The sequence below is a fragment of the Perissodus microlepis genome, chromosome 16 (genome assembly GCF_051167445.1).
Source record: "Perissodus microlepis isolate ML-2025 ecotype Zambia chromosome 16, ASM5116744v1, whole genome shotgun sequence".
In the NCBI taxonomy this organism is placed as follows: Eukaryota; Metazoa; Chordata; class Actinopteri; order Cichliformes; family Cichlidae; genus Perissodus; species Perissodus microlepis.
Window position 1 is genome coordinate 28,985,336 of NC_140476.1, and position 16,966 is coordinate 29,002,301.

Genomic DNA, 16,966 nt, shown 5'->3' on the forward strand with positions numbered 1-16,966 from the left:
AGGATTTGTCCTTTTGCACTGAGGTGAATCTGTGTGTACTTTTTTGGGGTGGAACATGAATCATTTTGAGCATCATCACAGTGCTACATAGTGCGGTTGGGACAGGTATGACAGGAAGCTAACAGTCAGAAAATAAACAACTTAAATCATCTGGAGAAATCTTGGCCCCATGAAAGAATGTTTTCTAAATACTTAGACTTCATTTTAGTCTCATCACTCATCTTTTGAATTCAATAACACACAAATACCGTGATTCACATTATGCCTGTGTATTAAACACACCAATGTTTAAAAACATTTTTAAAAAATCAGGCTTCTAATATATATCAGCAGAGAGCATGTAAAAGGATGACTTTGGTAATCTGATCACTAATCTAAACATGACACATCAAAACATTGCAGTGAAATGGTAGAAGACAACAGAACCAGTTGGCAGGTTTTGTACATAAAATGTTCCAGACAGGTCTGAAAAGATCAAGGATACAAAGCCAAATGCTTTCCAGAGCTTGAAGGAAGATTTGATTGTAATGTACGTCTGCCAATGTTAAGTTGTTTCATAACTTAAATCATGTTTTGTCAAAGCTATTTAAAATCAGACCCAGAAAATGTGCAGCAATCTTCCTACATTACATCAACATTAATTAAAATAATTACTATTATTTATTTGTGAAGCAAATTTCAAAAGTGAAATGTAACATTAAATCACGTGGAAATCAAATCTGAATAAAAAACAGTTCCAATCTGAAATGTAAGCAAATTTAATCACATAATATGAAATGACATTTTAGACATTAAATGTGCTGGTAGGTAACAAAGTAAAGGCTGCCTGTCCTCAGTTCTACAGTGCCAATCAATATGATAGTGTAAATATGATTTTATTTGGGGCCTAATTCATAGATGAGGACATGTTGATAAAATAGTCTTTTAAATTGTTAAACATTTGATTTTATAGACTACTGCAGCGGTCCCCAACCTTTTTTGCACCACGGACCGGTTTATGCCCGACAATATTTTCATGGACCGGCCTTTAAGGTGTCGTGGATAAATACAACAAAATAAAACTAGTACCGGTACCGAAAAAAAGAAAATTTATTCATAACACACGTGAAAAGACCAAGGAAAACCGAGTTAACGATAAAAACGATAACAAAATAACGCTGAAAACCGATAAAAACCCTGAAAACTATACATTTCACACCTGAGCCTCAACTCTCGCGGCCCAGTACCAAACGACTCACGGACCGGTACCGGTCCGAGGCCCGGGGGTTGGGGACCGCTGGTCTACTGTATTTAAAATGTTAAAGGCAGATTTCAGACTCTTGGTAGAGAGGCCATGAAAGATCAAATGCACTGCAACTGAAGAAAACACCAGCAAATGGAAAAATGTAGCAAAAGCACAAAAAAACATAATGGAAGCACTAATTAGCATTAGCAAAACAGAAAAAAATAAAGTGGAAAAACACTGCAAAAGCTTACCAAAACAACAACAAAAAATACCCTCACAAAATACTGTTTTTTGGAAGACATTAAAGTGACAGAATAGCTATGAAAGTGCCAAGCTAACAGTCAACGGCTAATAGCAAACATGTCGCTACAGTATTACATGAATCATGCAATTAAAACACACATTACCTGGATCATTTTCTCCCTCACAACAGAAATAAGTTTTTGTTTGCTGAAGAGATTTACCACTGAAACATTTTTCAATGGGGTCAGTAACATCGCAAGCAAAATAATACGAGAAGGCCCAAATTGAGATTCACTAGCTTAGCTATAATTGCATTACATGCTAATTAGCTTAAAAATATTAATTGTGAAGCATAATTTTGGCTGTTCCACATACACAATTGACCATGTGCACCGTGTACTGTGGCCGTAGGATCACTGCAAAATTCTACAACAAAATAACCGGCGCACACTGAACCTGACTTCTGCTGATCTATGGCTAGTAGCAAACATGTATCTACAGTACTGTATGAAGCATGCGATTAAAACACATTACCTTCCAACTTCTCCCTCACAACACAAATAAATTTTCCGCTTCTTTTAAACGAGTCTCAGTGCAATCCTTCATGTTTAGGTTTCTGTCACTTTCACAAATTATTGTCTCCCAAAAAACACTTATGTTGTGAGATTTTGTTTTTTTCTACTTTAATATCTGTTGAGTTTTATTCACTTCCTTCAAGTTTTATTCAACTTCTGTGGGGTTTTTTAATGCTTTTTGCAGCATTTTTGTATTTGCCAGTGTTGTCTTAGGTTGTAGGTCATTTACGCTCTCAGGGTCACTGTATTTTGGGATAGCATGGCCTAAAGGCCTAAAGACTAAATGGTAACAAGGAAAATGTTAACACTCCTAAATAATATGTCAAACTGTTAAAAGATGTCAGTAAGGTTTGTTGTATGACTTCAATTTTAATTCAAATAGTTAAATGTTAAGAATTTATATTTTTCATACTCTGGACTGAAGAACAGGAACAGAGAAAGAGGAGGAGATGGTATAGTAGTGTTTCCAGGAGAGACGTCTCACAGTTTAGGGGTTTCGGTGGGAGCCAGCGGCGCTCTGACCCTCTGGAATCGAGGTGGTAGATTCCCATCACCTCCTGCAAAGCCAACATCAAAGCTTAAATTTAGTTCCATTAAGTTAAGATGGATGCGATCTTGCAGCAAACTCGTGTCCACACCAATTTCCTGATTGCATTACAGATGACGAAAACATGTTGCGCTCCTATAAAGTGAAACAGTAATAAGTAGCAAACTAGAGATACTCCTGTAACAGGATCACACGTGGCATGATGTCAGGTTCTTGGATACCAACTGGCTGCTGAGAGAAGTTTAAGGGATGTCTGCCAAAAAAGCCTTACTAGTAGACAGAGTGCATTTGGTTGTAGTGGATCCCTTGACAAGCACTAGATTTTTGCAGCAGTGTTGTTTCCTTGGTGAAACTAAATGTCGGTCTTATTTCTATTTTAGACGTGGTTGGCTTTTTTTTTCTCAGTTAATTTGTGGTTAGATTTAGGCACCAAAACCACTAGGACCTTTTCATGATGTTAACCAGCTGTTAGGAAGCTTTTCTGTCATAAAACTCTAAAGGCAATAACACCAACCAATTGTCACCTTTGGCCTTCGTTTTGATGTAAGCTACACAGATGTAACAGTTCTTGCACAGATGAGATGAAATCTGTCTCAGTGTGTGCCAAAATACTCAAAGCTACCTTTGTAGTTCCTTGTATAGTGTCCTCAGGAAACACTCATTTAAACTGGAGTTTTACTGATAGTCAGCAGTTTGTTACTTGTAGGATATGAGAACATATTTCCAAGTTTAACTTCGTCCAGACAAGGTGGGCACCTCTGTGCTGGGTCCTGGCCATGATTTTTTTTTTTTGTTAAATGCAGCCGGTGCAGTTTTTCAAGGATTATCAAGGATGACACATTCAACAGCTTCCTTGTCACTGACTCTTACCCTCCTCCAATTTATATTTAAAATTTTCTCATTAATTGCAAGAAAATTTGTCAATATTTAATTGCCCCAAGTGTTTCTTTTCTGTGATACCCAAGGTCGTCCAATCTAGTGCTACAGTTTTGCAGTACAAAGAGACACTGTGGCACTAAGTCAGGGGTGGGGAACTCCAGGCCTCAAGGGCCGGTGTCCTGCAGGTTTTAGATGTGTCCTTGATCTAACACAGCTGATCTAAATGTCTAAATTACCTCCAGAAGCCTGGTAATGAACTAATCATTTGATTTAGGTGTGTTGACCCAGGGTGAGATCTGAAACCTGCAGGGACATTGAGGCCTGGAGTTCCCCAAAACTGCTGCAAGGAGTCACGGGTGCAAATAATACCAGAAGAACCAAACTGAGATTCCCTAGGTTGGTCATAATTTCATTAAATGCTAATTAACTTAACTATATAAAATTGACTATGTGCACCCTATGGTCACTGCACTAGCTGCCTTGATACCCTTATCATGTAGGTTATAAAACAAAATAACGGGCATGCATTAAACCTTTCCATTTGTCTAGGTTCAAAAGCAGGGCTGGGCAACTCCAGGCCTCGAGGGCCGGTGTCCTGCAGGTTTTAGATCTCACCCTGGGTCAACACACCTGAATCAAATGATTAGTTCATTACCAGGCCTCTGGAGAACTTCAAGACATGTTGAGGAGATAATTTAGCCATTTGAATCAGCTGTGTTGGATCAAGGACACATCTAAAACCTGTAGGACACCGGCCCTCGAGGTCTGGAGTTCGAGACCCCTGTTCAAAAGGTTGTTGACCCTTTTCCCTCTTGAATACTTGAGTGGATGTTTAGCATTTACACTCTCAAGAAACTACTGTGCTTGCCTGTAAATAGCCAGACACTACATGGCAAATATCTGCAGTATACTTGTTCTGTGTTCATATTATTAATGTCATGAATGTGAATGTTGAATGCTGGTCACTGCCTGCTGTGATTCAGAGGAGCAAACGGCTTATGTTTTTCTTCAGTTCCATTTCAGAGTTTACGGTTGCTCATCCACTCACACACAGACCCACAGATGCGATGACTATGATACATTTGCGTGCAAGAAGAGGATTTCTTTTCTTGTAGTGTCCTGATTTTTGAAATTTTGTGAGCATATGATTGCTTGTCCAACCCGCTTTGAAGTCATTGACTCCAATCTGAACTGAGAGGTATGCTGCAGCTATGACAGATTTGACCTGCTGCTTCACAGCTGCTGTGCAACCCAAGTCTGACACTGACTCCACTGTCCAGCTGTGAAACGTGATCCTCCACCTGTGATTGGGCAGGGCAGACAGAGATGGAGGGGAGGGGTGAACAGATAAGCAGACAGAAAGCCAAAGGGTAGGGACACTGGATTAATAGCATGGCACTGAATTTTCTGAACATCCCCTAAATTTACAAGCTCTAATCCTCGTCAGATAAGGACACAGCTGGTGCCTGCCCAACCTCAACAAAGCCTCATCATCATGTAATGAGACAGATGAGAAAGGAAAGAAACAATTCCCCACAGACACACACACGGAAAATACACCCACACACAGGGCCCAATTAACTGTCTACAACCACAGTGGGCCCACTCTATGTTCATTTGTTAAAGTGTTTTCACTATTTACAGAGAACAAGTTTAACTCTGCTAGCTGTGCCAGACATAACTAAGCATGTGAGCTGCGTGGCCAAAGCACACTAATGCAGAGCAGCTGGCAGGGAGGGATTTCTGATTTTAAAGCATGGGAGGAGGCCAGCAGAAAATAATTCCAGCCACCATTTAATGGCAATCTACCATGAGCATGAACTAGTTAGAAAGTTTTTAACAAAAAAATTACAAGTGCAATGATTAGTCAGATTTATTGTATATGTTGAATACTTTTAAATGCAAAAGCATTCCTCTCAAGATAAATGAAATAAGGGGAAAAGAGTCAACTTTAGAGCAAAATGACCTTTTAAATCACCTGTTTCGCTAGTGCTGGATGATGTGATGGTGCATTGAACAACTGTTGGCTAAATTAAGCGATCCAAACTATTAACTGTGTGCTAGCTGTAATTTAATTTTTTTTTATAATTGATAAGCCTTCAATTTGACCTAATCTTAGCACATTTGCTAATAATGCACATGTATCTATTTAATAATAGAAAAACGTGTCCAGTTGTCAAGGAATTACAGACCTTTGATTTGATTTGATTTTTTAAGTTTAAGTAGAAACACCTTCACTTGAATTTCCAAGCTTCTGCTTCTGAGGTCAAAAAAATGAACTTTGAACCTCATAAATGTGATTTTCTTTTTAGGATATTCTTAGGTCATATATACACATACTACATACTTTTCACGTATGTACTTTAATACGAAAAATATATATATAATACAAAGTCTTATATGTATAACTTTACATGTAAAACTTTTATGCACTTTCAAAGTGAAAGTATTTATTATTCCCTTCCCTTCAGTGTGTTAACGATATAATTATTAACAATAATATTATAATTTATTGTTATTAATCCGTGATCATCTAGGCAGAATATTGGATGGCTGAGACTTGTCAGATTTTATATAATTAACGTTTTTGGGTCATTTGAGCTGTTGATCTGTCATAATGGAAATAAGGTAAAATTAAAACCACATTAATTCTTGTTAAATGCAGTGAAAATGGAAATACTTAAAATGAATGTACAACCAAAACAAACACTCAAATGGACTCATATTTTTATTCTGAGACTCTACTAGAGTAGATTTTCCTTGTTTACACATCAAAATAATTCATATTTATAGTTGTGGTCAGAAGTTTACATACACTCAACATGGACATGATGTCGAGGCAGATGTGAACTGTTATTTTTCCAGGGTAGAATAGCTCTTTAATGTCTTTACAAAACAAGAATTGGATGGATTGTTTTTTGTTTTTGTTTTTTCTCTAACCAACATATGGTTAAAAGTATACATGCACCGTTTACTAATATTAAACGGTTTACTAATGCTTTTGGTAGCCATCAATAAGCTTCTCACATATAACTATGTGGATATGTGACCACTCTTCTTGTCAGACTTGGTAGAGTTCATTGAAATTGGTTGGTGTCTTGGCACAGACCCAGTTTTTAAGTGTATTCAACAAATTTCAAAAGTTGAGGTCAAGGCTTTGGGAAAGCCATTCCAGAAACTTAATGGAGCAATTTCTAAACAACTGCAGATTCCAGGATCATCAGTTCAAAGAACAGTACCAAAGTACAAGCTGTTCCCCTTTTTCAAGTTACAGAGCACTTTGAGTGCTCAAGTGAAAGTGGAAGCAATATATAAGAACCAGACCATTTATTCAATGTGTCATCATGTTGCCATGCTCTGGAAGTAAACCGCAAATTGTTAACCAACTTCCTCTCATCTCAAGGTAAGGGTCATGACCAAAAAGAAGCCTTGCTCCAAAATGAGCTTGACTGAAATTTGCAGCTTCTCACATAAACAAGCCAAAGTTTTATGTTCAGACGAGACAAAGATTAAACTATTTTTCCACAATGATGAGGTATGTTTACAGGAGTCGCAAGGTTTTCAGACCTAAAAACACTTTACCAACTGTCAACCAAGATGGTTGGACCATCATGTGAAATAATGAACAAGGAAGAGTATCTCCAGATTCTTCAACTTCAACTTGGAAGGGATAAATCAGGCTAACATTAAGATTCTGGAATGGACTTCAACCTCAACTCTGTTGAAAATTTGTGAACTATGCTTAATGGTCAGATCCATGCCAGGATATTAAACAATTTAAAGTCAGCCAGAAAGGTGGTCAAATACCCAACCAGAACTGTGCCAGAAGCTTGTCAATGGGTTGTATGTATCCAAAATTCCACAATTCAAAGTTGTGCACCCAATTCTTGTTTTTGATCGTCATTAAAGACGTGTGCTGTACAATCATTCCACTCTGGGAAAAAAAAAGAAAAAAAATCAAGCCCAAAATTACCATGCCCATGATGCCTGGATATAAACTTTAGAATTCACTTCAGTTTTATTTTTATATGGAACCAAATCACAACAGCAGTCATCTCAAGGTGCTTTATCTTGAAAGGTAAAGACCCTACAAAAATCCAAACACATCTGTATCCTTGTATCTTTCACTGGGCCTTTGTGCAGCCCCTCAGTTCATCCACGCTCTGAAACAAGTTGTTTTAGTGCCTGACTGGCTACTCCTCACAAACAGAAGGTTTAAACAGCACATGGGTGGGACTACGATAACCATATTATGAATATGTCCTCTCTTTGACATCATAAAGATCCACGATGGGTAAAACTTTTTGCCCTCAACTTTTGACTCACAAGGATTACTTGATGACTTTATCATTTGAAACTTGTTTAATAAGAGCATCCGCCATCTACCAACATATATATGACAAAAATGAGGAGTAAGAGTAATAGGTCCACTAATGTTGAATAAAATACTGATTATATTAATTATCATATCAGTCATTATCATTATGATAATGATTAATATGATTATATTGCAACACAAAGCCGGGTTAGTAAGAAATGTGTACCATAAGCCTTCCATGCACACACACCACCCCATGCAACTCTTTGCCCAGGTGCGGTACTTACATGTAGCTTAAGTGGTGCCCCCGTGTGTTAGCTCCAGCACCCTCCCTCTCTACCTCAAATATTCCCTCTCACTGCCATAATCCGTTAAGGAGCCCGCCACATCAGCAAAGTCCTCCAGGACTAGGCTGGTGGAGTCCTCACCAATGGGCAGCTCCGGGTCAGACGCCCAGGAAGGGTGATAAGGGTCATGCAAGGGTTCTTCCACGGCTGTCTTCATTGGTCCCTGAGGTTTGGGCTGGAGAGGCTGAGGTTTAGGTCTGTCAGGCATCTGGTAGGTGAGCTCTGGGTCTTGGCACTGCTGTTCAGTTTGTTGCTCCCTGGCAGGGCCTCCATCACTGCCGCTGCCACCCTCACTGCCCTGCGAGGCAGGAGCTAGCACGTGGTAGAGGCTTGGCAGGCGGATGTCCAACAACACGCCACTTTTGATGTAGAGCTTGTTGTTGAGGTTGTAGAGCTTTTCAGCAATGTCGTGTCCCAGCATTACAGAGAAGAGACGGGCGATGTAGCGATCCTTTGATATCAGCATGTAGAGGCGGCGGCGACGCCATGAGATGTAACGGGAATCTTCCTCTGCTGTCAGGGTCACCTGGGCAGAATGAATGACACACCATACTATCAGTGTATAAAAGAGTCACTTTAGAACCTTTGACCACTATTAGCAGCATGGAACAATGTCATTAGAAGCTGGCTCTGGTTTTGCTTGCAAGCACTGGAGCAATAGCCTCACCGACATATTGTCATTCCCAAAGCACCACATACTGACAACGCTTCCAGGTAAAATAAACGTAAAGAAAGAAAGAAAGAAAGAAAGAAAGAAAGAAAGAGTGTAAGTGCCTGAAACCTCGATTCTTTTTAGTGACCATCAGGGGGCGACACCTAGTTGCAAAGAGAGTCCGGTTGCATAGATGTCTGTAAGAAAATGGACGTGTTTCAGATTTGTTTGGTGGCCTGAGAGGTCAAACACACTGCAACCTAAGAAAACACCAGCAAACAGAAAAACGCTACCAAAGCATACAAAACACAAGAGAAGTAATACTGTAGAAACATCTTTGCTATCAGTCGTTTAGCCTGTTCTGTCACTTATGCTGTGATTAATTCAACTTTTTTTTTATTCAGCTTCCTTTGCTTTGGAGTGTTTTCTATTTGACAACGTCTTCTTCGGTTGCAGTGCGTTTGATCTTTCAGAGTCACCGTAGCTTTGTGACTTCATTTTTTTAGGAGTTAATTGTCTCAGTCAGTTGTTTATTGTAGAACATTTTCTACATTTTGTAAACTAATGTCACATTTAAAGTAGAATAATTAATAGGTACACTTCATTTGTGGCTAACTCATTATTGATAAGTTGGATGTGAGTATTCCTGGGTTCCTCGGTCAGCGCCACCCCGATCTTATGACTTGTGCTTTAAAAGACTAAACAAAATAACAAGCCAATATTTATCAAAGTCTAATGCATAAATCAGAAGTCACACTGACTATCTTATAATAACTACTGCCTGCACAGCAGGTCACTTTGTGAATTATATTGAGTTTATGGACTACTCTGAGCCTGCTAAATGGGTAATTGTGTTAAAATGTCACACTGAGAGTTCCTCACCAAGCTCCTGCATCCGAAGAGCTGCGAATAAGATCTCCCTTTCCACTCTACTTCATTCATTGACAGTTGGGTTTGTAATGTAACCTTGAAGGTTAAAAAAAGCTACTAGATGTAATTCGTAAAATATAACTATTTATTACAAGTGCCATTATACTTGTTTTATGGTGGATTAAAATGATCAGTGTATTTGCTGATACTTTTAAATATAATAGTAAATTAAATATCTTTTGGTTTTAAACTGTTGATCTAATTAAATAATGTCCTCAATTCAATTCAATTCAATTCAATTCAATTTTATTTATATAGCGCCAAATCACAACAAAAGTCGCCTCAAGGCGCTCCTCAGGGTGACATTTATTATATTTTACTGTTTTGTAACATTTTAAACACAATAAATAAAAAAAACCTGCTAATTAAATGATAATGAAAGCAGCCCATACATCTCTGCTTGTATTAGCCCACCTCATCAGATGGCACACCCTCCCTGTCTGAAAGCCCCTTAAAACTAAAGCACCACCTAAACGTCCAACAAGATTTCGAGGCCTTGTTTCTACTTTAACTGAACCAATCAAATGCAACAGGATATGTGAAAGACAAGAGGACAACTGCTTTTCCCTGTTAGTGTGATAGCCGGCAACAAAACACAACTTGATATCCACTTCTGGTTCCTCATTCAAGCTCATTCAGTGACAGCTTTTCAAGTTGATTTTACTTCCACGCCTGAGATTTACAGTATTAAGCAGAAACTGCATCAGTGTCCTGTATTTGGTTGTTGATCAATGGTCATGACAATTTGTGCAATTAGCATCAAGAAACTGACCTCACAGCCCATTGTTGGTCAGTGATGCTAGTGTTGGTCATTATGCAAATGTACAGCTGGGGAAACCTGCAGTCAGATGAGACTGAAGAAGTCACTTGGATGAATGACAAAACGTTTCACCCGCTAAAAAATGCCAAGTCCAGGTGAGCAGAATCAGATTTTTGGGATTTCCTTACCTGGATGATTGAGCATGCATAAAGACACTGTACCTGGAACTTTCCCTCCTCGTTTGGTCTAAGAGACTCCCACTCGGGAGAGTCGAGGAACTGGTGTCGGTGGATGTAATGCAGAAACTGGCCCTCCAAAGACACGTTGATCCTGAGACAGAGAGCAAGAGATACAAGGTTAAAAAGGGAAACGGGATTAAGAAGTGATAATGACAGCAGAGAGAGTTGGAGGTCACAGCAGGTCTAAAACGCTGGAGGTGGATATGGGCAGAAATACCTGTCGCAGACAAGCTACCGGACTTTAGTGGACAGAGGTTAAGTATGATATTGCTAATCAAATGAAGTAAGTTTTCAAATAGGTTGAGAAACGGGACCCATTACTTAGAATTAGCAGCTCTAATAAACAATCGTGTGCAGGGATTTTTTGTCCTGAGGTTTCTTGCAAAAGATTTTAATTCAAGTCATTCCCACATGTGCTGCGGCACCACTACTACTTTGTTTGTTGTTTTAAAAATTAACACATGATTCTTTCATTTCAAGGACCAATTATTTCTCTATGCACGACAACTTTATTGTGTTACTTGAAAAGTTTGTTTTGTTCTTCATTCACTGTAGGCTGAACGTGTTCATATCAATGATGGGACTGTCGTGTATATTCGGTCATCTGACTAAATCTAAAGTCAAATCTGAAGTCACTACAACCTGATGAGGGCAAGCTAAGGCAAGCCCAGATTACAAAGACATTTGTATTGGAAAAAGCTGTATCACTGTTATTATATTAATGGATTTCTCTCTAGAGCCTATTACTGTGTGCTAAAACTGCTAGAAGCATTTATTTAGACACTTCAAAACAATAGGTGTTAATTGCAAGCTATTTGCCAGAGTGTTGTTGCATTAATTACCCTCAAGGCACAACCAAAGGTATTTCAATTGGGGAATCCCATTCTAAAAGTGTCAGTGCACTGCTGGCACTTTGGCATATGTACTATATGGTCCAGATTTTGTGGACACAGGCTTACTCCAGAGTTCTGTTTCCCCGATTTGATTTGATTAACTGTTGTTCCTGAAGGGGAGCAAATACATAAAACCAGGTTCCTACAACTTGCTAAACCTTTCCAAATCTTCCCAAAAGATGCAGATTAATGTCCACTGTTTTTAAATGAGAGGTCACATATGTATTTGGCTGTGGAATACAACCATATCAAGCATCTGGCTTTGAAAATTACTCATGAATTGCACACAAAAGAAAGGCTTTCCAACACAACAGTAATAATACGTGTTTCTGGCAAATCAGAAGATGCAGATGAATAGAAAAATAAAACGGAAATCTTTGCCAAGAAGTCACAGCGTAAGAAAGGAAACGTTTAGCTCATTTGCTCGTAGTTCCAAATTTGGCTTGTAAACTCAGAGCTGTCAGCACCGTGGCCAACATTTAATTTAAGGTAAGAGGAGCAGTCAGTGTCACTCTCCTGTCGGGAGCACAAAGATATGATTTAACCAGCTGGCAGTGAGCAGGGGGACGACACACCAGTGAGTCACAGACAAAAATACTCTGTTTACAACATTTCTCTTGTGTAGCTTCCAGGACTGTGAGATCTAATGCAGCTCTGCTTTGAGGATGTTTGGAGGAAGAGGACAGAGTTCCTTTGACGGTTATGTACTGCCAACAGTCTCAGAGTCATTAATTAAGTTTACTTTTAAATATTTATGTGATGTTATGGGGGAGGGGTTTCCCAGTATTGGAAAAATGTGAGCCTGCGGTATAAATTGACATACTTTAAGCACCTTCTGCTTCATTAATTCGGTCTGTTACAGCACTCTTATTAACTTTGCCTACTAAAGTGACATTAATATCTCAACACTCAGGAGCTGTGGCAGTATGTGGACAGAATGTCTGCACAACAATGCAAAGCACTCATGCAGATTGTGTCTGCATGCATTTGAGTTTCTACATCGAAAATAAAGAATACTACAGCATCTTTGCAACTGTTAGCCTGCATGTGCATATAGGCCCAATAATAAAGGTGCAAAGTTTTTGTTTTTAACATCACTGTTGGTTAGGGTGCTCTGTGTTTTTAATTAACAGACAAAACTACTGTATTGTTTTATTATCATTGCCCTCATTTTCATCATTTTTTACTAACCAGCGAGGATAAGCAGATAAATTCCAAATTAAAAAAACAGAGAAAAAGGACAAGAAATCAGAGCTTGAAAAATAGTGAAAATTGAATTCTAATGAATGTTATTGTTGTTCCATGCCAAGTGGCTCTGTAACTGGGCAAAGGCTCAGTCACACTGGATTAAAAATAGAACAGCAACCTCAATGCAACTGGAAATTGGTAGCTGCCCTTTGATTACACTAAAGAGACTGATTGCAAGTAGTTGCACAGACCAAATGGTCAACCGCTTTTGATTGCAAGGTGAATGGACAGGTCACCTGGTGGAAGGCAACCTGTCTCAACACAGCTACAGTCCAGCTCTGACTGACTGCAGTGACTCAGATTCATTAGAGAAGGTTTGCAAATCGTTACCTTCTAATTTATAAATGCAGACAAACTGCCAACAGTTTGCAATTAGTCTGAGTCAGCTTGCACCAGTAATGTTTTAAATAGAAAGGCTGAATCAACTAGTTGCCAACTGGTTATATTGCAATTATGTTCCAATATATTAAAAAAAGACCACTGAGACCCTATATCATTTTGGGATTTTTGCTGATTCTTCATATTTAATCGGCATATTATCACAGAACGACTGCCCAATTGCCATTTTATTGGTATATTGCTTGATTTGCAACTGGTTTCAGCTAAATGCAGGTGGCCACCATCTTTAGAGCAACCGTTTCAAAGACAATGAGACTGCAAGTTCATTGCACACAGCTATGGCAGTTTTGGTAAGACTCACAGTCTCCAACATGTTCCCTGTATCACCCTCAAAGGTGATACAGATTTGGTGTTTGCAGCTTATTTCTACTTTTAAAAAGTGCTTTACCTACAAGTATTTTTCTTTTATCATGCAGGTGTTTCGGGATTCACAGAACCCTCAATGCGATACAGTAAGATACAATCCATGATAACAATCACTCTACAACACTACTACAGCTATCCAAAATCAAAGATATGAATACCACCAAAAAGAAGTAAAAGCAGTAGCTATGGGTGTATTCACAACATTTTGAGATAGGTTGTGTTTGTATTTTTATGTATGAATATTACTGTGTCAGTTCTTTTTATTAGCTCTCTGATTAGCTTTTTCCTGCTGATTGCCACTTCATTAGCCGGATTCTTCTGTAAAACGCCCCCACCAGGAGTCATAAAGCAGGGATCTTGGCAACTCAAAGTGGTGCATCACAAGACGATATAATAAAATGTAGTGCTACATGTGTTTTACATGTGTTTTACGGCCACACTTGAGGTGCGTGCCATCTTGGAGATGTGTGTCAAAGTGTAATCATCTGCGGACACAGACACACAAACACATTGCCCACTCACTCACCTTCCAGAAAGCAGAAAGGAGAGCCGGTCAATGGGGGTCTTTCCCTCCACAGCATAAGTCTCTCCTGCTTTCAGCTCCAGCACCTTGTTCTCAAAAGCCTTTGCAATCTCCTTGAACACCTGGACAGGCACGCCCAGGGGCAGGTAGACCGCCTGGTAGAGGGAGGCCAGCTCCTCACCTCGTATGCCCTCCTGGTGCAGCCGGTAAAGGAGGTGACAGAGCTGAAGCAAGCAGACCAGCAGTAGAAGCAGGTTCCAGGTGAAGACATCCAGGCCGCACACTGTAAGCAATCCCCACAGAAGAAGACACAGGAAACCGGGACAAAGGAAGCCGAAGATGAAGAGGCACCCGTAGGCCCCGCTTCCTCCCATGTAGCCCAGAAACAGGATGGTGTTGCCCAACTGGTAGATGGCTCCCTCTGTGTTGTTGCTCCAGCCATCGCAGAGAGGGGGAAAGAGCAGGCTGTCCAGCAGGCTAGAGTTGTCTGCACTCATGTTTAAATCTTTTCGAATAAGTTCTGGAAAGGTTCTTGGTGCACAAAGCAAAGTTTGTTTGTTTTGTGGGGGTTTTTTTTAAGAAGGGACCAATAAGACTTGTTTTCCACTCAAACTAAGTGCTGTTTCTGTCCTATTACTAGATCATCTGTTTGGATTACAGCTTGATTAAAAATAAACAGCCTGATACTAACCAAAAATGTCAGAGGTAATTGTTTGTTCCCTTGGCGTGCAGCGGCAGAAAATTCTTCACCATGAAGATGTTATCACGACTCTATTTGTTGCAGAAACACAGCTGGAATAGGTTTCCTCTGTTTCTTCTCCTCTCATCATGCGTCCCTTCCTCTCTCCTCTGGCTTCTCCCGTCTTTCCCTTCCAAGTTTTCCCGTAGTCTTTCTTGCTGTGCTTTTCTGTCTCTTTTTCTCACCCTCTGGCCTGCACTGTAGAGCCACCAGCTGGAAGAGAAAGGGATAAGGGAGGCGAGGGGGGGGAGTCGATAGGGCCCTAGAAGGATAACCATGTTTGGAATTGAAACCCAAGGAGGACAGAGTGGCAGACAGAAAGCAGGCCTGCTACTTAACATAACAGAAAGAGAGAAAGAGAGCACAAGAGAGACAGAGAGGGGAGAGGGAGGCAGGAAACAGGAGGGAGAAGAGGGACTATAACAAGTAGTATCTCAGAGAGACTCACAAAGTGTCACCCAATTTTTTTTATCTGACAAAGAAGTTCCTCCAGGGCGGTTCAGAGTTTCACACAGGCTTCACTGAGTCCAGTTTGCTCGCAGGAAGTGTGGCTCTGCTGGTGCATATTTAGAGACACTGTAATAAGTAGGATGGCAGCTCAGGTCAGATTTCAGGTATAAACACACACCAACATCGCCTCACATATCCGGCTCTCAGTGTGTGGACAGCTCACAGGGACTAAATATCAGTCTATATGAATATTGCTCAGTGAAAATAAGAATGAATGCTATTTTAAAATTAAAACTTTGCAATGGAAATTAATATTAAGATTTTCACACCTAGTAATCAGGAGAAAACAGATTGTGTTATCAATGAGCTGAAAATGAGCAAAGTGTTGATTTTCAAGGTACAAGAATACAGAACTCCATATATTCAGCAACAGTGCTTCCAGTTTTTGACCGATTTTTCTTTCTCTCCGTTTGGCTGTTTGTGTCGCTGTTGCCCTGCCAGTTGTCTCTGGTTAACAGGAGGACAGCAATCTGAATCCTAGTGAATAAAAGCAGATGAAAGCTAGTTGGGCTTCTTATGTCTATGATTTCCTTTAGGGTACGGTGAGTGATGAACCAATATATCAGCCAAACATCAATATTGGCAATAAGGAGACACACTGTTTGCAGTACTAAATGATCAGAGATAATGTAATCAAAAAAAGGACTTTAAATTCAGTGCAATAAAAGTTACAGCCAGACGTGCTTTTTCCTCCCGTCAGGGTGGAGGGTGTGTTTTCAGTGCAATTTGTCGGAGAGGTGGATCACGTGCAAAAGAAGAAAGCAATAAATGTAGGCGAATTTCTCAATTGCTTCATTTTTAATTTGAGAAAAAGAGCTTTGGTTTTTGCATTCTCCATGAGCACCCTTCTATGTAAGATTTCTCTAATTTGTTGCAGACATAAAATTATGAATGTTAGCTAAGTGAACAGATAATCTCTCATTTTAAGTTAGTATAAGCATGCACTGAATTAAGAATCTGATATGATTTGAGGTGACTTTTAAACTGCTGACTGGCAACATATATATAACATAAGTTTCAAACTGCAAAATTATAAAACACATTAAATTAGAAAATGTAAATTGTAACATAACTTATGTTAATTGGAAAGATTGTTTATACAGCCGGTGTACAGTATTGAATCTTTTATATTAATAATTTTACTTTACACTTGTCAGCCTACAGAGATGTGAGAAACACTTCCTACATGACTACTGAGGGACATTTACTATGTTTAAAGTGGTCCTATATATATATAATGGTATACATATACATATGTATGTATATATTCCCTTCAGTGTGGGCATAATATGAAGTGAATTAGGAGTGTTTTCCAATACACTATCGCATTCCTTTCAAGTGTTTTTTCAAAGTGTGAAAATAATGTCCACAGCCAAGCACACTTCAGTGACAGTGACACACTGTGGAAAAAGAATGCAGATATGCAAAGTATTGACTTTGCAGGGGCAAGAGTTATTTTTAACTGTAAGTGCATACCAGGAACAGCAACTGTGGCAAGCAACCGTTTCCCTTGGCAGAACTGATCTTCAATGCAAACCTTAAGATGAGTGCACGACTAATAAAAAACCTTCAC

At 39.4% G+C, this 16,966-nt stretch overlaps 1 protein-coding gene across 2 annotated transcripts; it reads right to left on the minus strand.

The window, feature by feature from the left end:
* Positions 1-253: 253 nt before the first annotated feature.
* On the minus strand, positions 254-16,876 carry popdc2 (popeye domain cAMP effector 2). Of its 2 annotated transcripts, none has more exons than XM_084954871.1 (4): positions 14,148-16,876; positions 10,698-10,806; positions 8,216-8,660; positions 254-2,600 (listed from the first exon to the last, which is right to left on the minus strand). In XM_084954871.1, the coding sequence occupies exons 1-4, from the start codon at positions 14,639-14,641 to the stop codon at positions 2,524-2,526; spliced, it is 1,125 nt and encodes a 374-aa protein (XP_084810997.1). In that variant the 5' UTR covers positions 14,642-16,876; the 3' UTR covers positions 254-2,523. The 2 variants fall into 2 exon arrangements, with proteins under 2 accessions (XP_084810997.1, XP_084810996.1); XM_084954870.1 differs by having other exon boundaries at positions 8,075-8,660.
* Positions 16,877-16,966: the final 90 nt, after the last annotated feature.